General features: G+C 40.9%; 1 protein-coding gene and 1 non-coding gene across 3 annotated transcripts; both read left to right on the forward strand.

Annotated features, from left to right (window-relative positions):
• Positions 1-4889: 4889 nt before the first annotated feature.
• trnas-cga lies at positions 4890-4971 on the forward strand. Its single transcript has one exon. It is a non-coding gene; the product is annotated as a tRNA-Ser (tRNA).
• A 67-nt stretch (positions 4972-5038) lies between these two features.
• Positions 5039-27801, forward strand: nabp1a (nucleic acid binding protein 1a). 2 transcript variants are annotated; one of them, XM_041863381.1, is made up of 6 exons: positions 5039-5143; positions 6966-7104; positions 7631-7702; positions 10378-10462; positions 23513-23576; positions 26768-27801. In XM_041863381.1, exons 1-6 carry the CDS (start codon positions 5074-5076, stop codon positions 26965-26967), a joined length of 630 nt encoding a protein of 209 aa, XP_041719315.1. In that variant the 5' UTR covers positions 5039-5073; the 3' UTR covers positions 26968-27801. The 2 variants fall into 2 exon arrangements, with proteins under 2 accessions (XP_041719315.1, XP_041719307.1); XM_041863373.2 differs by lacking the exon at positions 5039-5143 and adding an exon at positions 5580-6635.
• Positions 27802-27893: the final 92 nt, after the last annotated feature.

A 27893-nucleotide genomic window follows, 5' to 3' on the forward strand; every position in this document is an offset into this window, starting at 1 on the left:
TCCCTGAAGCCAAATAAATTATTTCTCCATGGCAGAAAACTCTTAGCAACATTTACTGTAATGCATTTTCTTCCTATAGAGTCTACTTGTAATTGATATGCTCGAGTTCAGCATCACAATACGTAAATAAAGATTAGTAACAACCGCTGGAGTCTGTCACTTGTGTTTCTTCATTTGCCACACCAAGTCCTGTATTACTGATCTAGGATCAGTTTACAACATCTCAATCTTCACTTAAACCATTGGTGGTACAAAAGCTCAGTCCTCTGAAGCAAGTAGCAAAGGATTGTTGAATCTTGCAGAGCAAATACCTGAGAGGGGCTAGCTGAGTTTCAACCTTTAAAATGTAATATGTAAATGCCTCATACACAATTCATCTGACAGTTTACAAAAGTGAACATGTGTGGAATGAGAATTGGGATGATCCAACCAACAGCACACATGGGCTACTCTGATAAGAAAACTAATTAAATCTAATCTAATTGTATTAGTCACATGCTTCGTAAACAACAGGTGTAGACTAACAGTGAAATGTTTACTTGATCTCTTGCTTTATGATCAACATTGACATCATGAGAAAGTGATGGGGGTAAAGTCATCAACATAAAAAGCATTCAGGCAGGTAGCTTAGTGGTTAAGAGCGTTGTGCCAGTAACCGCTCTGGATAAGAATTCAACAGCGCCGGAGAAGATGGCTGCCGTTTTACAGTCCTCTAACCAATTGTACTATTATGTGTGTTTTTCCGCGTTATTTGTAATTTATTTTGTACATAATGTTTCTGCCATCGTCTCTTATAACCAAAAAGAGCTTCTGGATATCAGGACAGCGATTACTCACCTCGCATTGGACGAAGATTTTATCTTCAACGAGGCGGCCGCGAAGGATATCATACAGACACCCGACAAGGCCCAAATCCCCGTCATTCGCGTGAGGAAGAGACGGAGATATCGCGGACGCAGATCCGGATGCCTTGTAAGGATCCGACGGCGAGCGAGTAAACTGCCTCTTCCATCAATCCTATTAGCCAACGTTCAATCTTTTGAGAATAAAATGGACGATTTAAGATTACGGTTATCCTACCAACGGGACATTAAAAACTGTAATATCTTATGTTTCACGGAGTCGTGGCTGAACGACAACAATGATAACATTCAGCTAGCAGGCTATACGCTACATCGGCAGGACAGAACGGCTGACTCTGGTAAGACAAGGGGTGGCGGTCTGTGTATATTTGTAAACAACAGCTGGTGCACAAAATCAAATACTAAGGAAGTCTCGAGGTTTTGCTCGCCTGAGGTAGAGTATCTTATGATAAGCTGTAGACCACACTATTTACCAAGAGAGTTTTCATCTATATTTTTCATAGCTGTCTATTTACCACCACAAACCAATGCTGGCATTAAGATTGCACTGAATGAGTTGTACAAGGCCATTAATCAACAGGAAAACGCTCATCCAGATGCAGCGCTCCTAGTGGCCGGGGACTTTAATGCAGGGAAACTTAAATCCGTTCTACCTAATTTCTACCAGCATGTTAAATGTGCAACCAGAGGGGAAAAAACTCTAGACCACCTTTACTCCACACACAGAGACGCATACAAAGCTCTCCCTCGCCCTCCATTTGGCAAATCTGACCATAACTCTATCCTCCTGATTCCTGCTTATAAGCAAAAACTGAAGCAGGAAGCACCAGTGATTCGGTTAATAAAAAAGTGGTCAGATGAAGCAGATGCTAAGCTACAGGACTGTTTTGCTAGCACAGACTGGAACATGTTCCGGGATTCTTCAGACAGCATTGAGGAGTACACCACATCAGTCACTGGCTTCATCAATAAGTGCATCGATGATGTCGTCCCCACAGTGAACGTACGTACATACCCCAACCAGAAGCCATGGATTACAGGAAACATCCGCACTGAGCTAAAGGGTAGAGCTGCCGCTTTCAAGGAACGGGACTCTAACCCGGACGCTTATAAGAAATCCCGCTATGACCTCCGACGAACCATCAAACAGGCAAAGAGTCAATACAGGTCTAAGATTGAATCATACTACACTGGCTCTGACGCTCGTCGGATGTGGCAGGGCTTGAAAACTATTACAGACTACAAAGGGAAGCACAGCCGCGAGCTGCCCAGTGACACAAGCCTACCAGACGAGCTAAATCACTTCTATGCTCGCTTGAGGCAAGCAACACTGAAGCATGCATGAGAGCACCAGCTGTTCCGGATGACTATGTGATCACGCTCTCCGTAGCCGATGTGAGTAAGACTTTTAAGCAGGTCAACATTCACAAGGCCGCAGGGCCAGACGGATTACCAGGACGTGTACTCCGAGCATGTGCTGACCAACTGGCAAGTGTCTTCACTGACATTTTCAACATGTCCCTGACTGAGTCTGTAATACCAACATGTTTCAAGCAGACCACCATAGTCCCCGTGCCCAAGAACTCTAAGATAACCTGCCTAAATGACTACCGACCCGTAGCACTGACGTCTGTAGCCATGAAGTGCTTTGAAAGACTGGTCATGGCTCACATCAACAGCATAATCCCAGAAACCCTAAACCCACTCCAATTTGCATACCGCCCCAACAGATCCACAGATGATGCAATCTCTATCGCACTCCACACTGCCCTTTCCCACCTGGACAAGAGGAACACCTACGTGAGAATGCTATTCATTGACTACAGCTCAGCATTCAACACCATAGTGCCCTCTAAGCTCATCACTAAGCTAAGGATCCTGGGACTAAACACCTCCCTCTGCAACTGGATCCTGGACTTCCTGACGGGCCGCCCCCAGGTGGTAAGGGTAGGTAACAACACATCTGCCACACTGATCCTCAACACGGGGGCCCCTCAGGGGTGCGTGCTCAGTCCCCTCCTGTACTCTCTGTTCACCCATGACTGCATGGCCAGGCACGACTCCAACACCATCATTAAGTTTGCCGACGACACAACAGTGGTAGGCCTGATCACCGACAACGATGAGACAGCCTATAGGGAGGAGGTCAGAGATCTGGCCGTGTGGTGCCAGGACAACAACCTCTCCCTCAACGTGACCAAGACAAAGGCACTGCATCGCAGTGTTGCGGTGTCACTACAGCCTGGGGTTCAATCCCAGGCTGTGTCACAACCGGCCGTGACCGGGAGTCCCATATGGCGGCGCACAATTGGCCCAGCGTCGTCCGGGTTAGTGGAGGGTTTGGCAGGGGAGGCTTTACTTGGCTCATCGTGCTCTTGTGATGCGCCTGCAGGCTGACTTTTGTCATCAGATGAACAGTGTTTCCTCTGACAAATTGGTGCAGCTGGCTTCCAGGTTAAGCGAGCGGGTGTTAAAAAGCGCGGCTTGGTGGGTCATGTTTCGGAGGACGCAAGACTCAACCTTCTCCTCTCCCGAGCCCGTTGAGGAGTTGCAGCGATGAGACACGATCGTCATCACAAAATTGGGGTGAAAAAGGGGGTAAAAATAATAATTAATTATTATGGCTCTATACTGCAGGAAAAAGCTGTTTCAGGTGATTACATTTTTTATTTTTTAAACACCTGAAAAAGCTTTTTCCTGCAGTATAGAGCCATAATAATTAATTATTATTTTTACCCCCTTTTTCTCCCCAATTTTGTGATGACGATCGTGTCTCATCGCTGCAACTCCTCAATGGTCTAGTCTGATGGAGAAAGTAGTGCTAGCTAGCTGTCCAACTTCAGCTTTGTTACAACACAAACTTGTACGTGTTGCTAATACATGGCCGCTATACTTAATTATTTGATAAACGTAAATGCAAGTGTTGCTAGTTATTAGACTTGAATTATGTCAAAAAAAAAGTATCCGCAATTTTAAACCTAGACAACTGTGGCACACTTCCCGCAGGTGAAGAAGCCAGATGTGGAGGTCGTGGGTTGGCATGGTTACACGTGGTCTGCGTTTGTGAGAACGGTTGGACGTACTGCCAAATTCCTGCTGACTGCAGGAATGTCCACCTGAGCTGCTGCCAGATAATTGAATGTTCAGTTCTCTACCATAAGCCGCCTCCAACGTTTTTTTTAGAGAATTTGGCAGTACGTCCAACCGGTCTCACAACCGCAGACCACGTGTAACCACGCCAGCCCAGGACCTCCACATCTGGCTTCTTCACCTGCGGGATCATCTGAGACCAGCCACACAGACAGCTGATGAAACAGAGGAGTATTTATGTCTGTATAAAGCCCTTTTGTTGGGAAAAACTCAATTCTGATTGGCTTGGCCTTGCTCCCCAGTGGGTGGGCCAGTCTCCCAAGTGGGTGTGGCTATGCCCTCCCAGGCCCACCCATGTCTGCGCCCCTGCCCAGTCATGTGAAATCCATAGATTAGGGCTTAATGAATTTATTTCAATTTACTGATTTCCTTATATGAACTGTAACTCAGCTAAATCTTTGAAATTGTTGCATGTAGCGTTTATTATTTTTGTTCAGTATAATTATACTTTCCTGTGGATATATTCTCACATTCCTACCTGCAAAAGGAAAAACCACACGGACAACCGGTAAAGTAAGTGAAAATATAATTGTATTCAACATTCTGGCTTGTAGAGGTCGTCAGAGGAAACTTTCCTGATCCAAACGCTCATTTTTGCCATACGTAGAATTCAATGCAATTCAACGTCGGGTCTTCAGGCGAGATAAGCACATTCTGCTGCTCTGCAATAATATGAAAGCAATTGGACAAAAATACTAAAGAAAACATCGAAATGGTTTTAATATCAACAAAGCTGGTTCGAGATCGTAGATCGTTATCACAAAAATTGTAAGCCCAGCGTAGAACGTTATACTGAAAAATATATAGTCACCTTTATATACCAAAACATATATAGTCAACTTTATATAGCCCTATTTCCCATATTCTTTTTATCAAGTCACGGTGGCCGAGAGGTTAAGGCGTTGGACTCGAAATCCAATGGGGTTTCCCCGCACAGGTTCGAATCCTGTTCGTGACGTATTTTTTTTAAATAGAGAAAACAGTATCTTTGACTATTGCTTATTAATTTCATTTTGAGATGTGGCTTACCCAAACCGAACACATATATTTAACAGAGTAAATGCCGTCATTTGGCATACCGAGCAGATCACAACAGTGTCATAACCAAGAAAGAAAAGATGAACTACAGGGTAAATTGGATATATATATATATATAATTTAACATTATAGCATAGGTACACAGCACACTTGATAACACTACTGTACAGTGTGATACAATGTGACAAGCGCTGTAAAAAGAACCTCACAAGTTATCTTTTGTCGCGTGTCCGTCTGGATACATCTTTAAAGATAGCGTATTGCAAAAGTCAGGTAATGTATTGCTATGGACCACATTCTGCACTTCTAGATCAGCCAAAGCTAATAAGTCGTTAGATTTGTGATTTAGAAGAAATTAAACAAAGGGTTTACAATAAATCGGGGGAGGAAATTAAACAAAGGGTTTACAATAAATCGGGGGAGGGGGTATAGTCAGTGATTCTTTATGGCTTTGAAACGGAAAGAAAAATACCCTCCCGTGCACCCCTTTGTGAGCAGTAAAATGGAATGGTCGGGTGTATTTATTCGACCGGCGAAACACGTTGACGTAGTTTGGGGACATTGTTTGAAGAGCAGGGGGAAGTGTGCCACAGTTGTCTAGGTTTAAAATTGCGGGGAATTTCTATAGACATAATTCAAGTCTAATAACTAGCAACACTTGCATTTACGTTTATCAAAGAATTAGATATAGCGGCCATGTATTAGCAAAACGTACGAGTTTGTGTTGCAACAAAGCTGAAGTTGGACAGCTAGCTAGCTAGCTAGCGCTACTTTCTCCATCAGACTAGACATGAGTGTTAACGTTAGCTATAACTTCTAATTGAGCCAAAATCAGTCTTGATCGCTGTCTAAGTAGCTAGCTAGTTCAAGTAAAGCACAAGTCTTGAGTAGTTTTGTGAAAGCTCACAATTGTGAGAATATTCAGGCTAACGTTACTACTGTAGCTAGTTAGCACCAGACTCATGAGGAAAGAGCACTGAATTGTCAGGCGTTACATTTTTTTTGGCTAACAGCTTTGTCGTTCATATTTTTTTTTATTCACCATAAACTGGTGTTTTAGATTAATACTTAGCGCAGCAAGCATATCGTGTAATGTAGTTGGCTAGCTTTATGCGGTAAAATGTGTTACGTTTAACTAAGATGGTTCTAGCAGGAAGTACAGTAACCTTAAGAGAATAGCTTGTTAGAAAATGGAGTAAAGCAGCTACAGTAGTCCATCCATTGAAAAGCAAAAGTAACGTTAGCTTATTATCCTCTTGGAGGCTAGCTTTATAAATCGAGAAACCCACATCTCCTTTGTTTCAGGGTGTGGCAAAAACCTTGTTTAAATAACTTTGTATAGACCGCTAGCAAGTTATGACAATCCCTTTATGTTGAAAACTAACGTTAGCTAGCTAGTTTGCTGCTAGCTACCGACCGAATGCTGCTACCTATTGCATAGCTTCCTAGCCAGCTTGATAGCGTGGCACTTTCCCAACTGCATCCTAAAGATGTCGAACGCCATAAACGAAGGTCTGTTCTTGATAAAAGACGTGAAGCCTGGATCGAAAAATTTAAATATCGTATTCATTGTTTTGGAAATAGGTAAGTTGGTGGAGGTAACAATGTCGTGTTTCTCGTGTCATGTCAACCGAGATTCGTTACCGTTTTCTTAAAGGGCCAGAGGAACAATTGAGTCGATTGTGCAACTTGAGTGCAAACATGTAATCGTGAGGTTTTTTTAAATGCCTCTGCAAGTATTGCATACAATTGCCTTTTTATTTTTTTGTGCTTTTGCTTTGCACGTGTCATGTTCTGACAGGGTGCCATATTACACCTATGAGGACTTGGTCACCCACCACAAAGGCTATGTAGAAGAGCTATGTTTATTGAATTGCATTGCTATAGGGATAACTTCACTTGATCTTGTGTTAGGACGGGTCACCAAGACGAAGGATGGTCATGAGGTGCGCTCCTGCAAGGTGGCAGACAAGAGTGGAAGCATCGCCATCTCTGTGTGGGACGAGCTGGGAAGCCTCATTCAGCCTGGGGACATTATCCGGCTGACCAGAGGGTATTGATTCCCCCCTTCAATGAAGCCTTACTGCAGTGATTCTCATCTCTGGCATTGGCTACCCCCAAGGTTGCACATTTTGGTTCTAGCCAAGCACAATAACATCTGATTTAATTACTCATTAAGCTATTTGATTAGTTAAATCAGGTGTGCTTTTACTGGACTAGAACAGAAATGCAACATTGTCAGAACCCGAGAATTGGAGATGAGAAACACTGCATAACAGGTAGAGGCGTTGACTGATATGAGCCGTTAGTATATGGAGGATGCACTCCCCTGACCACCTGCACAGGCTTACCATTGATTCTGTTATGACAATAATATTTGAAAGGTGAATAGAAGTATGGCAAAATGTGTGTTAGTAAAAAAACAATGCTCATGAAAACCCATGAGCTATTTTCCCCTCTGGAATAGAATTCAAATTCATTTTTCTGAAATGAGTAGAAATGGAACCGAGCCCAACCCCAGTACTTTGTTAGGTAGATGCAGTATCTTGGCTTATCTCGACTTTCCTCTGTCTCTACAGCTACGCCTCCATGTGGAAGGGCTGCCTGACCCTGTACACTGGAAGAGGTGGAGACCTGCAGAAGATCGGAGAGTGAGTACAGTCTATTTATACCACCAGGAACTTCCTGTACTTCACGGGAATTCAGCTGGCCACTTGCCACCCTCTTTCTGATTAATGGTGCATAAAAGCAGAGAACACTAGAAGTGGAAAACTAAGTGGTTAGGGTAGTATTGATGACTCATGTTGAAAAAGTGGTAGTGTAGGAGTCTCATACCAAGAAAAGCAGAAAATACCAACAATGATATCATGGTATGGGTAGCATTCAACAGGCCTGAAATTTGAAGCAATTTTTATTTTTAAAGAAAATGTATCTTAACTCGTCCAATAAGAATGCTTGTTTTTCAAAAATATTGTCTGAAAAACGTACTGATGTGCAACCCCACTGCCCCTCCACTATTGTAAACATGTCTTGTTCTATCAAACAAAACATGTCTGTCTGTTCTTACGTCTATCTACAGTAGTTGAGCAACAGAGGAATCACATTTAGTTATAGAATACACAAGGTTATATTGCTTTGAAATAGGGTTGGCGATATTACGATAGCATCGTCTGATGATGACGACATCGTAATGTGACGGAAGATGGTTTAGTGTATTTGACTTGAGTCACGCAGTACATTTTTGTCTTGCAGGGCAGCACCAAGTGACATTCTGAGTAATTGCCTATTCCTATTTGCAATAGCCTATTTCAATAAATGTTATATAGCCTGCAGAATATAAAAGGAATGTAGTCCAGATGGAACAGAGAATTCCACCAAATCAGCGCAGAATGTCCAGTTTTATAACGCACTCTTTAACTATCTTGTGTCTAGCTGTTTAAAAAAAACATAGCCTATATTCCATTCTCTCTCCATTCGATAGGCTATGAATATGACTGAAGGCTACGCTTCATCGTTTTATGCATGGCTTTCTCCCGATCAAACAATGAATGTAACGGAGTTTCATCTTAAAGTTTTTTGAATAGCCTAAAAACGTAAGGTAGGACTAATAACAAGAAAACAAACCATATCAATAGCCTATTGAAAAAGCTAATGACCAGTTTAATGAAGTTTAACCTTATTATGAAATAAATTATCCATGCGAGGTTGAAACTACATTGGCCAATTACTTATCCTCCTACTAGGCCTATTATAAAAGCTTGAAGACAAGTTTAAGTTATGAACAGTAGCTTATTTCCCAAGTATTGTAGCCTACGAAAGTGTTGTCCTAAAGTTGTTGTGGCTTTCAAAAATAACAAGAATTAAAGTCTGTAACCTAAGCCTAGGCATAGGCTATTCTCAAGCACAGCTTTGGGATGGAACAAACAATATTATTTATATTTTGAGGCAAATAAACAATTATTATCCAGTTCTGAAGACTGTTGACTACTTCTGTCCCGCTCATGATGTAGGCCTAAAACCTAGCTCACTACGGTAAGAAAGCCAGTTCTTCGTCAGTCACTGCTCCATCATGTGCACGCCACAGACACACAAAACTGTTCTGCTCCTCCACCAAAAAGGAACATTAGAAAAGATGTGCCATTGCCTGCACTGCCCATGCTTTCAACCACATTGACTTATGTCATGATTCGTCCAGTTGCATTAGGTTTCGCAATATAGCCCAACTGTCGTTTTAGAAGTTATTTTCTTCCAACTAAAAAATAAATACATTGAGGGGTGGCCAATCGGGGCGATAGCATCGTATATCACAACGTTCTTTTGGGTATATAATCATGATAGGACAAAGGTTGATATCGCCAAACCCTGCTTTGAAATATAGGTTTCATGTATACTGAACAAAAATATAAACGCAACGTGATGTGTTGGTTTCATGAGCTGAAATAAAAGGTCCCTGAAATTTTCCATACGGACAAAAAGCTTATTTCTCTCCAATTCTGTGCACAAATTAGTTTACATCCCAGTTAGTGAGCATTTCTCCTTTACCAAGATAATCCAGCCACCTGACAGGTGTGGCATATTAAGAAGCTGAATAAACAGCATGATCATTACACAGGTGCACCTTGTGCTGGGGACAATAAAAGGCCACTCTAAAATGTGCAGTTTTGTCACACAATGCCACAGATGTCTCAAGTTTTGTCCACCAGAGCTGTTGCCAGAGAATTGAATGTTAATTTCTCTACCATAAGCCGCCTCCAACGTCATTGTAGAGAATTTGGCAGTACGTCCAACCGGCCTCACACCGCAGACCACGTGTAACCACGCCAGCCCAGGACCTCCACATCTGGCTTCTTCACCTGCGGGATTGTCTGAGACCAGCCACCCGGACAGCTGATGAAACTGAGGAGTATTTCTGTCTGTAATAAAGCCCTTTTGTAGGAAAAAACTCATTCTGATTGGCTGGGCCTGGGTCCCCAGTGGGTGGGCCTGGCTACCCAGTGGGTGGGCCTATGCCCTCCCAGCCCACCCATGACTGCTCCCCTGCCCAGTCATGAGAAATCCATAGATTGGGGCCTAATGAATTTAAACTGACTGATTTCCGTATATAAACTGTAACTCAGTAAAATCGTTGAAATAGTTGCGTTTGTTTTTTGTTCAGAATAGTTTCAAGCTGGCTACATAGATTGTTTTAATGCTTTTTGGGACAAGTTGATGCATGCAACATTTACTTGAATGTGCCAGGTTGCGTTTAAATATCAATGACATGCATGCAGTACTAACGCACAGGGTTAATGTTCATGACATTCACATAATGGATTCCCTCCCATAGGTTTTGCATGGTGTATTCCGAAGTGCCTAACTTCAGTGAGCCCAACCCAGATCTGCTAGCCCAGAACAACCAGCAGACCAAGACTGTAAGTACCGCTACCCTAGCCTGGTCCCAGATCTGTTTGTGCTGTCTTGCCAACTCCTATGGGCGTTGTTATGCCAAAAATGTTGGCTATCCAGCACAAACAGCTCTGTGACCAGGCTACCGGTACCCCACCTCCATCCTCTAAACCAGGCGATACTGGCCCTCAGGGGCTTGTGTGTGCTGGTTCTCTCTTTTACTTGACATGGAATTGATACAGCCATGTGAGATTGCTCAAGAGGTTTGGTTATTTAAAAATGAAAAGCTGAAATGTTTTTATTCAATAAGTATTCAACCCCTTTGTCATGGCATGCCTAAATAAGTTCAGGAGTAAAATATTTCTTAACAAGTCACATAAGTTGCATGGACATACATACATTGTGTGCAATAATAGTGTTTTAACATTATTTTTGAATGACTACCTAATCTCTGTACCCCACACTTAGTGATCTGTAATGTCCCTCAGTCGAGCAGTGAATTTCAAACACAGATTCTACCATATAGACCAGGGAGGTTTTGCAAAGAGTGGCACCTATTGGGAGATGGGTAAAAAAAAAGAAAATATATTGAATATCCCTTTGAGCATGGTGAAATTATAAATTACACTTTAGATGGTGTATCAATACACCCAGTCACCACAAAGATACAGGCGTCCTTCCTAACTCAGTTGCCAGAGAGGATGGAAACCGCTCAGGGATTTCACCATGAGGCCAATGGTGATTTTAAAACAGTTACAGAGTTTAATGGCTGTGATAAGACAAAACTGAGGGTGGATCAACATTGTATTTACTCCACAATACTAACCTAATTGACAGAGTGAAAACAAGGAAGCCTGTATAGAATACAAATATTCCAAAACATGGATCCTGTTTGCAATAAGGCACTGAAATAAAACTGCAAAAAATGTGGCAAAGAAATTAACTTTGTCTTGAATAGAAAGCGTTATGTTTTGAGGCAAACACAACACAGTACCACTTTTCATATTTTCAAGCGTGGTGGCTGCATCATGTTATGGGTATGCTTGTCATCGGCAAAGACGAGAGTTTTTTATGATAAAAATAAACGGAGTAGCGCTAATCACAGGCAAAATCCTGGTTATCTGCTTTCCAACACCCTGGGAGACAAATTCACCTTTAAGAAGGACAATAACCTAAAACACAAGGCGAAATATACACTGGCGTTGCTTACCAAGACGATATTGAATGTCCCTGAGTGGCCTAGTTACAGTTTTGACTGAAATTGTCTTGAAAATCGGTCTAGCAATTATCAACAACCAACTTGACAGAGCATAAAGAATTGTAAAAAGAATCATGTGCAAATATTGTACAATCCAGGTGTGCAAAGCTCTTAGACTTACACAGAATGACTCATCACAACACACACCTGATCCTGAACAGAGGTGAGGTGTCATGGCAGACTGAACAGAGGTACAGAATTGCTCAAGATAAAAACGTAATATTCAATATCTGTAAGTTTGACTAAATATTAGCACTTCACATACTCGTGGGCAATAACCTTCAATCTGGATAAAACAAATTATAAGGCTAGAGAAATGTATCAACCAATACAATCAACACCCAAACATGTTGTAGAGTAAGCATGGAGAACCATTCCCCAAAAGAAAACGAGACTCCTCGACGGACACAGACGATTTACGCTTTTCACCACCGGGAATGGAAAGCTGACTTGCTAAAGACGATAAATGATAAACTGGGCATACTTGAACTAGTCAGTAAAGATATATTAAAGGAGTTGAAAGCTGCGACAATGGAGAAGGAAACAAACAAGCTAAAAGGTAGTCTATAACGATTGAAACGGATGTTAAATAACTTAAAGGAGAGCATGTTTCTGAGAGAATTCTTACTTGATTGAGTAGATCTAAGAGAAAAGCTGGTACTTACTGGTATCAAAGAAAAAGAGGGTGAAGGTCCTGAGTGTTGTGAAATAATTATTTCTTACAGCGCTACAGGTCACAGGCGATACTGTCGACAAACTCGAACGTGTACACCATTTCGGACAGAGATATGAGTGCCCAATCGTTGCCAAATTTTGCATTCTTTAAAGAAAAAATAATAACTTGCCGGCATGAATGATCAGTTCCTGAAGGAAATTGCAGAACGGTGTAAAGGTCTGTACCCACTCTTCAAGGTGAATAGATTAAAAGGGAAACGTGTAGCTCTCGTAGTCGATAAACTGTATATTGATAAATTGTTCCGAGACACCAAGACTACTCCATGGCTATTCTAAATATTACAAAATTCCCTATAGTCATTGAATAATGGAACACCCAATATTATCCATGGTAGTGGTTGTAAAAAAGGAAAACAATAAAATACAACAATTGATAAAGTAAACTACAACTACACTATACCATTCAATATTGTAAAATAATTAGTATTTGACTTTCTATTTATAGTATTTTATAAATAAATAAGACAGCATTAGAAAGGATAATTATTGAAATAATACATCTTCAAATATAAGGAACTGGAACACAAAAGTACTCAAAAGCCTGAAATTAGGTAGGAGTCAACATGGTAGGGATAAAAATACAGCAGAGGACATAGAAGGCACAGTATGTGTGGGTGTATTGTGATGGAAGGTGGGGTGTGTTTTTTGTGTTTTGGAGAAGTGTGGAGTTAAGTGAGTGAAGAAGAAATTGTTGCAAATGTCAGAGCCCGTGTGTGTCTGCGAGCAGGAGTTGTGACGGAGAGCTTTCAATTTCGTGCAGATATGGGATATACATTTAAAAAATAAATTATAAATATAGTTCATTTATTGTGCTATCATGGTGGAAAGGTCCCCAACCCTATACCCTAGACACCCACCTGAGTGACCCATACACTAAGGAGAAGTCCTTATTGGTTTTATAGGCCTACTGTAAGTAGCCTATACGCAGCCAAAACAGAAAGATTAATGCGGTCAGAGACTCACTAAAGCGGCACCGCCCCCACAAGACTCTGAGCCTGCCTGGCAGAGTTGGTCCTACAAAGCCCCCGGATGGGTGAGCATAATATACAAGGATTTTCTCAAAGCTGCTAATGAGAACCTTGACCTTGTATCTAGCCGGTGGGGATTCCGGTGGGGTGTCCCCACCCAGGTAGTGGCAGTGCTGGCAACACTAGCTGCAGTAACCCATGGGGAGGGGGTCACACTCAGACAATAAGCGAGGTGGCAAATTATTGGCAAATTATTGTCACCCTGGTGGCAGAAAATAATCAAAGGTCTGACTGCAAAGAGATGCTTGGGAAAATGGTGACAAAAGGGGACCAGCATGTGTTTCATGGGAAGGGGGTGTACCTGATCTCTAACAGCTAGGACTAGACATTGGTTAATCAAATCGTCCCATTTTGCAAAATTTTGCATGCCTTCTCAAACAGCTACAACTGTATATGCATTTGCACATCAAGTCCTGTCTTGAGTTGGTCTCGGGGATGGCACAACTGTAGAACATCTGAGCTTGTGGTTGGTTGTAGGGGAAGGGTGGGGAGTGTGTGTTTTTATCCCACATATGTTGCAATGGGGTAAAGATGTTAGGGGCAATATAGGATGAATCACAATTGTTTTCTAAAATGATAATTGCTTGCCAAAAATGTAATTTTTGTAATGGCAATCCTGGTTATAGGTAACAATCATTCGCATGAACTGCCTACATTATTACACATATTATTAGTTAGTTGTGGAAATTAAGATACGAAAGCTTTTTTAATTTGTGTATATTTTTTGAAAATAACTGTATATAATACCACCGAGGTGAGGGCATTGGAAATGCTTTTGCCGGTTGATCTGCTTCTGTTCTGTGGGTGAAGGATGGGTCCCGGTCTCTCGGAGGGCCCTGGGGGGTGGTCTGCCGGGCACTTGGATGACATCCCAACTTGGGATGGGGAGGTTTTAGCGGGTGGAATAGTGGAGAACAATTGGATGTTTACATAGTAGCAATGCAAATATCATCATACAGTTGAAGTCGGAAGTTTACATACACTTACAGTGGGGGAAAAAAGTATTTAGTCAGCCACCAATTGTGCAAGTTCTCCCACTTAAAAAGATGAGAGGCCTGTAATTTTCATCATAGGTACACGTCAACTATGACAGACAAAATGAGAAAACAAAATCCAGAAAATCACATTGTAGGATTTTTAATGAATTTATTTGCAAATTATGGTGGAAAATAAGTATTTGGTCAATAACAAAAGTTTCTCAATACTTTGTTATATACCCTTTGTTGGCAATGACACAGGTCAAACGTTTTCTGTAAGTCTTCACAAGGTTTTCACACACTGTTGCTGGTATTTTGTCCCATTCCTCCATGCAGATCTCCTCTAGAGCAGTGATGTTTTGGGGCTGTCGCTGGGCAACAGACTTTCAACTCCCTCCAAAGATTTTCTATGGGGTTGAGATCTGGAGACTGGCTAGGCCACTCCAGGACCTTGAAATGCTTCTTACGAAGCCACTCCTTCGTTGCCCGGGCGGTGTGTTTGGGATCATTGTCATGCTGAAAGACCCAACCACGTTTCATCTTCAATGCCCTTGCTGATGGAAGGAGGTTTTCACTCAAAATCTCACGATACATGGCCCCATTCATTCTTTCCTTTACACGGATCAGTCGTCCTGGTCCCTTTGCAGAAAAACTGCCCCAAAGCATGATGTTTCCACTCCCATCCTTCACAGTAGGTATGGTGTTCTTTGGATGCAACTCAGCATTCTTTGTCCTCCAAACATGACGAGTTGAGTTTTTACCAAAAAGTTCTATTTTGGTTTCATCTGACCATATGACATTCTCCCAATCCTCTTCTGGATCATCCAAATGCACTCTAGCAAACTTCAGACGGGCCTGGACATGTACTGGCTTAAGCAGGGGGACACGTCTGGCGCAGCAGGATTTGAGTCCCTGGCGGCGTAGTGTGTTACTGATGGTAGGCTTTGTTACTTTGGTCCCAGCTCTCTGCAGGTCATTCACTAGGTCCCCCCGTGTGGTTCTGGGATTTTTGCTCACCGTTCTTGTGATCATTTTGACCCCACGGGGTGAGATCTTGCGTTGAGCCCCAGATCGAGGGAGATTATCAGTGGTCTTGTATGTCTTCCATTTCCTAATAATTGCTCCCACAGTTGATTTCTTCAAACCAAGCTGCTTACCTATTGCAGATTCAGTCTTCCCAGCCTGGTGCAGGTCTACAATTTTGTTTCTGGTGTCCTTTGACAGCTCTTTGGTCTTGGCCATAGTGGAGTTTGGAGTGTGACTGTTTGAGGTTGTGGACAGGTGTCTTTTATACTGATAACAAGTTCAAACAGGTGCCATTAATACAGGTAACGAGTGGAGGACAGAGGAGCCTCTTAAAGAAGAAGTTACAGGTCTGTGAGAGCCAGAAATCTTGCTTGTTTGTAGGTGACCAAATACTTATTTTCCACCATAATTTGCAAATAAATTCATTAAAAATCCTACAATGTGATTTTCTGGATTTTTTTTTCTTCTCAATTTGTCTGTCATAGTTGACGTGTACCTATGATGAAAATTACAGGCCTCTCTCATCTTTTTAAGTAGGAGAACTTTCACAATTGGTGGCTGACTAAATACTTTTTTCCCCCACTGTAGGGGTTTTTGGCAAGTCGGTTAGGACATATACTTTGTGTATGACACAAGTAATTTTTCCAACAATTGTTTACAGACAGATTATTTCACTTATAATTCACTATCACAATTCCAGTGGGTCAGAAGTTTACACACACTAAGTTGACTGTGCCTTTAAACAGCTTGGATAGGCTAATTGACATCATTTGAGTCAATCCCCAGTATGAAAATGTATGCACTAACTGTAAGTCGCTCTGGATAAGAGCGTCTGCTAAATGACTTAAATGTAAATTGGAGGTGTACCTGTGGATGTATTTCAAGGCCTACCTTCAAACTCAGTGCCTCTTTGCTTGACATCATGGGAAAATCAAAAGAAATAGTATGCCAGCATAAACACCATGGGACCACGCAGCCGTCATATCGCTCAGGAAGGAGACGCGTTCTGTCTCCTAGAGATGAACGTACTTTGCGAAAAGTGCAAATCAATCCCAGAACAACAGCAAAGGACCTTGTGAAGATACTGGAGGAAACGGGTACAAAAGTATCTATATCCACAGTAAAACAAGTCCTACATCAACATAACCTGAAAGGCCGCTCAGCAAGGAAGAAGCCACTGCTCCAAAACCGCCATAAAGAAGCCAGACTACGGATTGCAACTGCACATGGGGACAAAGATCTTACTTTTTGGAGAAATGTCCTCTGGTCTGATGAAACAAAAGTAGAACTGTTTGCCCATAATGACCATCGTTATGTTTGGAGGAAAAAGGGGGTTGCTTGCAAGCCGAAGAACACCATCCCAACCGTGAAGGACGGGGGTGGTAGCATCATGCTGTGGGGGTGCTTTGCTGCAGGATGGACTGGTGCACTTCACAAAATAGATGGCATCATGAGGAAGGAAAATGATGTGGATGTATTGAAGCAACATCTCAAGACATCAGTCAGGAAGTTAAAGCTTGGTCGCAAATGGGTCTTCCAAATGGACAATGACCCCAAGCATACTTCCAAAGTTGTGGCAAAATGGCTTAAGGACAACAAAGTAAAGGATTTGGAGTGGCCATCACAAAGCCCTGACCTCAATCCTATAGAACATGTGTGGGCAGAACTGAAAAAGTTTGTGCGAGCAAGGAGGCCTACAAACCTGACTTACACCAGCTCTGTCAGGCGGAATGGGCCAAAATGTACCCTACTTATTGTGGAAGGCTACCTGAGACGTTTGACCCAAGTTAAACAATTTAAAGGCAATGCTACCAAATACTAATTGAGTGTCTAAACTTCTGACCCACTGGGAATGTGATGAAAGAAATAAAAGCTGAAATAAATCATTCTCACTTTATTATTCTGACATTTCACATTCTTAAAATAAAGTGGTGATCCTAACTGATCTAAGACAGGGAATTTTTACTAGGATTAAATGTCAGAGATTGTGAAAAACAGAGTTTAAATGCGTTTGGCTAAGGTGTATTTAAACTTCCGACTTCAACTGTATATGGACACACAATCATTATGGTACTTTTTAATGGTAAGTTTGCAAACATATATTATGATAAACAGTATTCAAACTTGTATGTCATTATGGTAAAATGAGTATAGCCAGTTATAATCGTAATGGCTTAGCAGATAATAAGAAAAGACGATCAGTATTTACCTGGGTAAAAGAGAAGGAATATAATATCTATCGTTTTACAGGAAACTCTCAACAATTTTAGATGAAGTTGGGTGGGAAAAAAGGACTGGGGGGGAACTCAAAAGGGGTGATGGTATTAATTAACAATTTTATCCACGTGGTGAGGATATTGGAAATGTAATCAAAGCCTATTGAATGATAAATTGTTTCCGCTAGGACAGAATTTTTAACTGACTTTTTCCAAAATAACATGGGTTCATCAGATCTCCTTATTGTATGGGGCACTTTTAAATGTGCCTTTTTAAAGGCCATGCAATTCAATACTCCTCTCTAAAACAAAAGCAATTTAGGTCAAAAGAGTCCATATTAACAAAGGAAATAGGACTAACAGTACAGATGGCAATAAAAACAAAAAGAAATGGAGGAACTTATTTAAGAAAGATCATGTGTAATATATTATTAAAAAATAAAGCAAACTGGATGGAATATGGGGAAAAACGCACCAAATTATTTTTTAATCCTCAACATTGAAATGTTACCAAAATGATTTACTGAAACGTATTACAAATGACGGAGTCACCGATGATTCACCAAATTATATTTTGAAAGAGAAAGCAAAGTACTTTAAGCATATGTTTTCGTTTCAGTCTTCTCCATCTTCGCTAACTGAAGTTAAAACATTTTTTTTCTTCTATTAATAATGTAAAATTAACAGCTGTACAGAGACTTGTGAAGGCCAAATTAGAGGAGGAACTTCTTGATGCAATTAAAGCCTTTTAAGTCTGGGAAAACTCCAGTGCTGGATTGAATACCAGTTGAGGTATACCAAACCTTTTTTGACTTACTCAGAGGACTGTTATTAGCATGTTTTAACCACTCATCAGATACTCAACCAGGTCTGATTTCATTATTACTGAAATAAGACCCAAGTGGTAAATATAAAGATCCAGTCCATTAAAAAAATTGGAGGTCCCTTACACTTCAGTGTTGTGATGCAAACATTCTAGCAAAATGCATATAATTAAAAAGGTATTGTCAGATATTATTCATCCTAATCAAGACAGGTTTTTTTTTACATGGACGATACATTGGATATAATATCAGACAAGTACAGGAAACAATAGAACAATCTGAAAAATCTGGGAAACCAGGCCTGGTATTCATAGCTGACTTTGAACAGGCTTTTGATAAAGTTCGACTGGGATTTATATACAGTGTGGAGAACAAGTATTTGATACACTGCCGATTTTGCAGGTTTTCCTACTTACAAAGCATGTAGAGGTCTGTAATACTTATGTCATGCAATAAAATGCAAATTAATTACTTAAATCATACAATGTGATTTTCTGGATTTTTGTTTTAGATTCCGTCTCTCACAGTTTAAGTGTACATATGATAACAATTACAGACCTCTACATGCTTTGTAAGTAGGAAAACCTGCATAATTGGCAGTGTATCAAATACTTGTTCTCCCCACTGTATAAATGCCTCGATAATTTCAATTGGAGAATCTCCTATACAGTGGGTTAAAGTTGGAATGTAAAGTAACCCTAGGTGTAAATAATGGCTACTTCTCAGAAAGTATTAAACTATCAAGAGGAGCAAAACAAGGTTGTCCAGTATTGGTATCTATTTATGGCCATCTAAATGTTAGCTATTCAAATCAGATCCAACAATAATATGAAGGGGCTAGAAATCCAGGGCTTAAAAACAAAGTTGTCGTTGTACGCTGATGATTCAAGTTTTCTTTTAAATCCACAATTTGGATCCCTCCACAGCCTCATAGAGGATCTAGATACTTTTTATATACTGCAGTATTTGTAGTTTATTTATTTTATCAATTGTTGTATTTTATTGTTTTCCTATTTATTTATGTTTTATTACTATCCCTACCATGTATAGTGTTGGGTGTTCCATTATTCGACTCCTCTATGGGAACTTTGTAGAATTTAGAATAGCCGTGGAGTAGTCTTGGTGTCACGGCACAATTGGTTATCGATATAGAGTTTATCGACGATGAGAGCAATACGTTTCCCTTTTAATCTATTCACCTTGAAGAGTGGGTACAGAACTTTGCGCCGTTCTGCAATTTCCTTCGGGAACTGATCATTCATGCCTGTACTATATTACGTATTGGATCACAAAAAAATACAACTTTTACATTACTGTGTTTACCAATAAAAGGGTCTGACGGTGATGTGGATTTCCCGAAATAAATAAATGATCTCACTACAATACATTTTAATAAAAGTTAACAAAAATAGATAAGATCTTGCTACCATAGAAAGGAAAATGCCTGTCTAGTTGTGAAAAAAAACACCCTGAATAACTTTTTAGGCATATCCCAGTTTACCCATTTGCTTATGGCCTTGCTTACACATAGCGACCTGTTTTTAAAAAAACTATTCATAATATAAATAGGTCTGTTTAATTGTCTGGCTTGCCGTTCCAAATAAAAATGATTTTTTTAGCTCATATAATAAAATGTATATATATTATATGAGCTAAAAAAATCATTTTTATTTGGAACGGCAAGCCAGACAATTAAACAGACCTATTTATATTATGAATTCGGAGGGCAGAAATGATTAAATATAAAAGCATTATAACTCTCACTAAAGGCTTCAGTAATACAACATGTATACTGAAATCTGAACTGGTTCTCTAGTAGAATGGCCTTTTTCTCTTTATTCAGACTACAACCTCTCACTTTCGGTTATTTGAAAATGAAATAATCTCCAAAATATGGCCATGTTTTTTTAAACAAGCCATAGAAAGTTGGTTGCAATTTCAGTTTAATCCACCAGAAAAGACAGAACAAATAATACAACACATTTTATGGTTAAACTCAAATAGACTAATTGATAAAACTTTATTTTTTTTGGAATAAAACAAAAACAAAAAGTATAACATTAGTAAATTATATCATAAGTAGGACTGGTGGAGTTATGTCACACACGCAGCTAACAAAAATATATGGAAATGTCTGCTCTACCCAAAATTTACAACCAACTAATTGCAGTATTACCTAACCTAACAGTATTATCCTAACTTAAGTTAGGAACTTGTCTCTCGGCCCTGCATTAAAGACCAAAATTGGCTAAAGAAAAATGTGATGGATTAAGAAAATATACCAATTGCATTTAAGGACCAAAGAATTGACAGCTGTGCCATTTTATAGATTGCAAAAATAATTGAGAGATTTTCGATCTACCAATTCCATGGCATATGGTTTATAAACGGATACGCAAAACCTAGAATTTGTCTATTTTAAATGATTATACAAAATTCTTGCAACCAATAGAACGTTTTGTGTGTATGGGGGATACAACCATCCCAGATCTGCAGATTTTGCTGCGAAGAAACAGAATCATTAGATCATTTGTTTTGGTACTGTCCGTATGTAGCTTGTTTTTGGTCGCAGGTCCAGGAATGGCTGAAGAATTGCAACATTTACCTAGAACTAACTCTGCAAATAGTTAGCTGGGTGATTTTGAAAAGTCCTAGTCAATCGCTCAATAATATAATAGTACTTTTAGGAAAAATGTTTCTTTATTTGACAATATGCAGAATCTATGTGAATAGAAAGGTTCAGAACGTTTATGAAACATCACAGAACAGTTGAAAAATGTATGGCAAATACAAATCAAAACTGGATGGTCTTCAGCGATAGATGGGAGGAGTTGAGGGTAGCTGAAGGATGGGATTAAAAACAAACAAAATGTAACTATTGTAAAATACGTTGTGTTCGTAAAATGTATATAGTATGTAAAGCTGGAAGTAGAAGCCTAAGTGTTGTCCATTAGTTTACTCCAATTAGGGTAGGGTTAGGGGAAAATAATAAAGGAAAATATATTTTAAAAATATACATAAACACACAGTGCATTCGGAAAGTATTCAGACCCCTTGACTTTTTCCACCTTTTTGTTAGGTTACAGCCTTATTCTAAAATGGATTAAGTAGTTTTTCTCATCATTCTACACCCAATACCCCTTAATGACAAAGTGAAAACAGAATCTTTTTTTTTGTGCAAATGTATTACAAATAAAAAACACCTTATTTACATAAGTATTCAGACCCTTTGCTGTGAGACAGAGCTGAGGTGCATCCTGTTTCCATTGATAATCCTTGATGATTGTAGTTCACATGTGGGGAATTCAATTGATTGGATGTGATTTGGAAAGGCGCACACCTGTCTATATAAGGTCCCACAGTTGACCGTGCATGTCAGAGCAAAAACCAAGCCATGAGGTCGAAGGAATTGTCCGTAGAGCTCAGAGACAGGATTGTGTCGAGGCATAGATCTGGGAAAGGGTACCAAAAAATGTCTGCAGCACTGAAGGTCCACAAGAACACAGTGGCCTCCATCATTCTTAAATGGAAGAAGTTTGGAACCATCAGGACTCTTCCTAGAGCTGGCCGCCTGGCCAAACTGAGCAATCGGGGGACAAGGGCCTTGGTCAGGGAGGTGAACAAGAACCTGATGGTCACTCTGACAGAGCTCCAGAGTTCCTCTGTGGAGATGGGAGAACCTTCCAGAAGGACAACCATCTCTGCAGCACTCACGCCTTTATGGTAGAGTGGCCAGACGGAAGCCACTCTTCAGTAGAAGGCACATGACAGCCCGCTTGGAGTTTGCCAAAAGGCCCCTAAAGGACTCAGACCATGAGAAACAAGATTGAACTCTTTGGCCTGAATGCCAAGCGTCATGTCTGGAGGAAACCTCGCACCATCCCTATGGTGAAGCATGGTGGTGGCAGCATCATGCTGTGGGGATGTTTTTCAGTGGCAGGGACTGGGAGACTAGTCAGGATCAAGGGAAAGATGAACGGAGCAAAGTACAGAGAGATCCTTGATAACCTGGTCAGGACCTCAGACTGGGGCGAAGTTTCACCTTCCAACAGGACAACTTAGTCATTATGAGGTATTGTGTGTAGATTGATCAGGCAAAAAAAAAGAATTTAATCCATTTTAGAATAAGGCTGTAACGTAACAAAATGTGGAAAAAGTCAAGGGGTCTGAATACTTTCCGAATGCACTGTGTGTGTATTTACCAAAAATATATGGGGGATTGGAAATTATGCAGACGATTACATTGATGGAAGCTGCAATAATAAAGCTGATCTACACCCCAACCACCCGCCCCCCACACAAAAATAAATAAAAAATGTAACTTGCAGCTGTAATCGCTGCCAAAGGTTATTCTAACATGTTTAATACTTATCTAATCAAGATACAGTGAGGGTAAAAATTATTTGATCCCCTGCTGATATTGTACGTTTGCCCACTGACAAAGAAATTATCAGTCTATCATTTTAATGGTAGGTTTATTTGAACAGTGAGAGACAATAACAACAAAAAAATCCAGAAAAACGCATGTCAAAAATTTTAAATTATTTGCATTTTAATGAGGGAAATAAGTCGAACTTTTTTTTTGTTGCCAAATGTTAGAATTTTTCTTCCACTTTGACGTTAGAGTATTTTGTGTAGATCGCTGACAAAAAATGACAAATCCATTTTAATCCCACTTTGTAACACCACAAAATGTGGAAAAAGTGAAGGGGTGTGAATACTTTCTAAAGGCACTGTAAATCAGATGCTAAGCAAGAACAACATCAACGGCAGACACTCCCTAGAAAAGGAAATGCCCAGAGTTTACACACCTAAAATCAGATGTTGATTTGAAAGCATGAACAAAGATCAAATTCAAGTTTCAAAGAACAGGAATTGCCCATCTGTGTATTAGACTCTGCATGTGTGATTGTCTTATTATTATTATTTTTTTGTCTTTAGGGGGTTAGGTATCCTATTTATTTTTTTGGTGTGTGTGTTTTCTAATGCCCTCCCTACATCTCCCCTTGCAGGGCAAATCGGATCAGAGGGGGAATTCTCCGCCTAATCAGAATTCAGGTACACCTGCTCAGTCAGGTAAGTGATAACTGGGGTGGCGGGGCAGTTGATCTAGCCAGGAAATCCACAATGAATCACGCTGTTTAATTTCACTAATTTGTTCATAGTGGCGTAAAACAACTGAAATCAGTCCGGATTTCCAGGCTAGTTGAGATCCAGTCCAGAAACGACCTCTAGCCCCTACCCCCCAGGATCTGAAAGGTTTCAATTGGGTATAAGCAATATGGCAAAAACAAAATCCACCTAACCTATCAGAGGGTGAGGTATTTGTTCTGTTTGAGTAGATTGACCCTTTGTACGCACAACTGTGGCAGAAGCATTCCTGCTTATCAAAGCAGAACCTGCATTGACTACCATGGGGAGTGGGCGTTTCTATTCCGCTTTGCACGGCGCTGCGGAATCGATGACCGAAGCAATAAGAAATGTAACGCTGCTCTGTTTTCTCTGCTTGGGATTCATTCTGCTTCATCCAGTCAACCAGAAAATGTTGCTTTAAATTGGCATGCTTTCATGTGCAGAATTGTTTTAGTCGAGATTGTGTGTACACAGAGTAAACCGGGTGACGGCCCACCACGTGAGCGGGTAAAACCGGTGAAGGCGGGGCACTGTTTTCTGGTATATTGTCAACAAAGAAGCCTGATGGATTGTTCAGAAACATGTATTAATTCCATAAAATGAAGGTACAAAATATTCTAACTAGATTAAAGCTATATATGCGTTTTGCATTGCTTATTCCCATCAAATCCTATCTGATATACACGCAGTGTCTTAAGGGGCCAGGGATGTCAATGTAAATGGTCATACTTGATTTTGAGCTTGTTTTTGCTAGTGCCAAATTAGGCCACCTACAAGTAACTGCCAAAATATAGGAAACCAACTGTGTCTTAACCCTTCTCCTACAATTTCTGTGGCCCCGTGGAAATCTAATTAACATAATAAAAACATCCCCATCAAAATCTCTGTTTAGGCTAGAGATGTTTTTTTTTGCATGGGCTGCGTCTCAATCCACCACATCTGCTGATATCACCCTTCTGTATCTGCGGTGAAAGGTGGCAGAGCTAGAGCAGTGTTTGTCAGACTATAAGACGTCCCAAAAATCTGTCTTCTCACAAACTTCTAAAGCCTCCAAACGGTTTGGCCTACAAACTGTTATGACCCCTCTGTGGAAAGATGAGACTCTCACGAACATGATGGTTTTGCTCTACGACCCCCACAAGTGTCACGGGACTCGTCTGAAGGTGCCCGGTACCAGTTTAAAAAATGAATGGAAGTAGATATGGAGATAGTTTAGTGCCTAGAATAATGGGTTTAATACATGTGTACATTTTTTTGTTGAGTTTCCTGATCTTATATTTCTAAGATATAGTACAGACACTTCAGAACAAACTTCGTTTTTTATCATTTTTGAGGGACTATAGTGAATCGGTTATTCAAAGCATTTCTATGGGCAAATAGCAGAAATGCTAAATTCAATGTTTCATCAAATACATGCTTTTTTTGGGGGGATACCTTAAGGGGTCTTAAAAATAAAATAGCTAAATGATCCTTGGTATGACCACCATATGTTAGCGTAGTAGAACGTCAGTGTGCTATGCACATACCAGTCAGCGCACTAGCTCTGGTCCAGGGCGTTATGTTAACCACTGTTGCTTGTGCAGCTAGCTAGTACAACACTAGCTGCTCGCTGCCTGCAAGTACAATGCTCAGGGGTAGGCAACCCTGGCACTTAATGTTTTGGATTTAACCAACCTGGAAGACCAGGTGTGTTGAATTTAGGCAATCACTGAACTGAACAATTAGCTGAGTTGGTCAGGTGTGGTGCCTAGTTGGAACAAAATCCTGCAGTATCTGCGGCACTCCAAGAACAGGGATGCCTACCCCTGACCTAGCTTCTAATTCAAATTTAATTTCACTACCCGCTTTTGGTGGCGGTAATGCGCCATCCTCTCTGCCACAATTCGATAGCTTTTCTCATCTCCTATGTCTCACAATGTCTGTGGCTTGAGAACGTATCTGCTGGAGTCAGTCTCTGAAAATAATGGCCTGCCCAGCAGGCCCTAAGCATGATGGGATGTTAATTGCTTAATTAACTCAGGAACCACACCTGTGTGGAAGCACCTGATTTCAACATACTTTGTATCCCTCATTTACTCTAGTGTTTCCAATGTTTTGTAAGTTGCATGTGCACTATATGACCAAAAGTATGTGGACGCCTGCTCGTCGAACATCTCTTTCCAAAATCATGGGCATTATTATGGAGTTGGTCACCCCCTTTGCTGCTATAACAGCCTCCACTCTTCTGGGAAGGGTTTCCACTAGATGTTGGAACATTGCTGCGGGGATTTGCTTCCATTCAGCCACGAGTATTAGTGAGGTTGGGCACTGATGTTGGCCGATTAGGCCTTGCTCGCAGTCGGCGTTCCAATTCATCCCAAAGGTGTTCGATGGGGTTGAGGTCAGGCCTCTGTGCAGGCCAGTCAAGTTCTTCCACACCGATCTCGACAAAACATTTCTGTATGGACCTCGCTTTGAGCACAGGGGCATTGTCATGCTGAAACAGGAACGGGCCTTCCCTAAACTGTTGCCACAAAGTTGGAAGCACAGAATCATCTAAAATGTCATTGTATGATGTAGCGTTAAGTTTTCCCTTCACTGGAACTAAGGGGCCTAGCCCGAACCATGACAAACAGCCCCAGACCATTATTCCTCCTCCACCAAACTTTACAGTTTGCACTATGCATTCGGGCAGGTAGTGTTCTCCTGACATCCGCCAAACCCAGATTCGTCCATCGGACTGCCAGATGGTGAAGCGTGATTCATCACTCCAGAGAACGCGTTTACACTGCTCCAGAGTCCAATTCCTCTATATAGTGTATGTTTAACTGGAATTGTTAGTTTGTGTTTCTGAATGGCAGTCTCACATATCTTTATTAAATTGGTGCTACCGTAATCTAAGCATAGTAGAAGACTCATGCATTTTGTATGTTTGGTCCATGGCGGGCGGCCTTTCTATCCAACTGCTATCATGTCAAGTTGTGATGCTCATATCTACGCCATGTCCATTCAAAGGATTAAGAAAGTGGTTGACTGCTATATTTAATTTGATAAATGAACTGACACACAAAAAATGTTTCCCCCTCCTATATGACTACACAGTTGATCATGACTGCTGTTCTTAGCGTTCTTGCCCATCCCTTCTCTTCCCACAGGTAACGGTGCCATGATACCATTTGTCAACAACAGTTCTTCCTCCACTCCTCGTGACCCTGTCTTTGGGGGTGTGGGGCGGACTAACGGCCGTTCCCCTGGCAACGCAGCTCCTCCAGTGTCCGTCGTGGGACCTCCCAGTGCCCCCAAGCCTTCGGTCACCATTAGCAATGGCAGGGACCCCCGGCGTGCCAAGAGATGAAACTGGCATTAGGGAAATCTTTCCCTTGGCCTCTTTTAACCCCCCTCCTCACTCTCTCCCTTCCTTCCATCTACCTTTTGAACAAGCCAGACTTGGCATTCGCAACATTATCACTGAAAAATACTAGTTTCTGATCTGCAGCTTATACCGGTTAATCTAGTCGACGTTGTCTTTCTCTAGATGAGCTAATGTTTGTTGGTTGTGCCATAAGTTGCATAAAGCACCTCACTGAATAATTGTGACCTAAACCTGAACACAGCAGCAGGACTTGCAAAGATCTGGACATAAAGTATGCTCACCCCCTTCCACCACCACCACCATAACTGCCAGTTCTGTGCCAGTGTTATTGACAACCCTCCCCGTGCCTCCCGCCCCCATTTGTTGGCTGAAACTATACACCCTACTTAACCACTAGATGCACTTTCTTCTCTTGAAGTTAAAGTGAAAGCATCAGTCATTTGATTCAGGATCTGATTACTGCTGATGGGGAAAGCCTTATGTAGGCAAAACAACTTTTTGGACCGAATTAACTAACAAACCCCCTTGAAAGGGTCACTACTCCCTTCTCAACCAAAACGTGATAGTTAGATTTTTAACTGTAGGTCGATTCGATTTAGTTGAATGGCTACAGTTCATGAGGACTAGTTTATTTGCTGTCCAGTTGTGAACAATACATTTGTTAGGTGGGAACACTTTTTAAGAGCTACTGGCAAGAGGTTAATCCAAATACATTTTACAATTTTACTGCCATTTTGTTTTCTGTTTAATCTCTGAGATACAGCTAGTGAAGTAGCTAATGAGTGCAATAAATAATATTGTCACATTTTTCACTAACTATGTTCCTCATTCTGTCAAACAACTTAAGACTGATGAATAATACATTAATCTATTTTATCACAATGAATGAATGTCCTAATGAACGACAG

The sequence above is a fragment of the Coregonus clupeaformis genome, chromosome 4, assembly GCF_020615455.1.
Source record: "Coregonus clupeaformis isolate EN_2021a chromosome 4, ASM2061545v1, whole genome shotgun sequence".
NCBI lineage: Eukaryota > Metazoa > Chordata > Actinopteri > Salmoniformes > Salmonidae > Coregonus > Coregonus clupeaformis.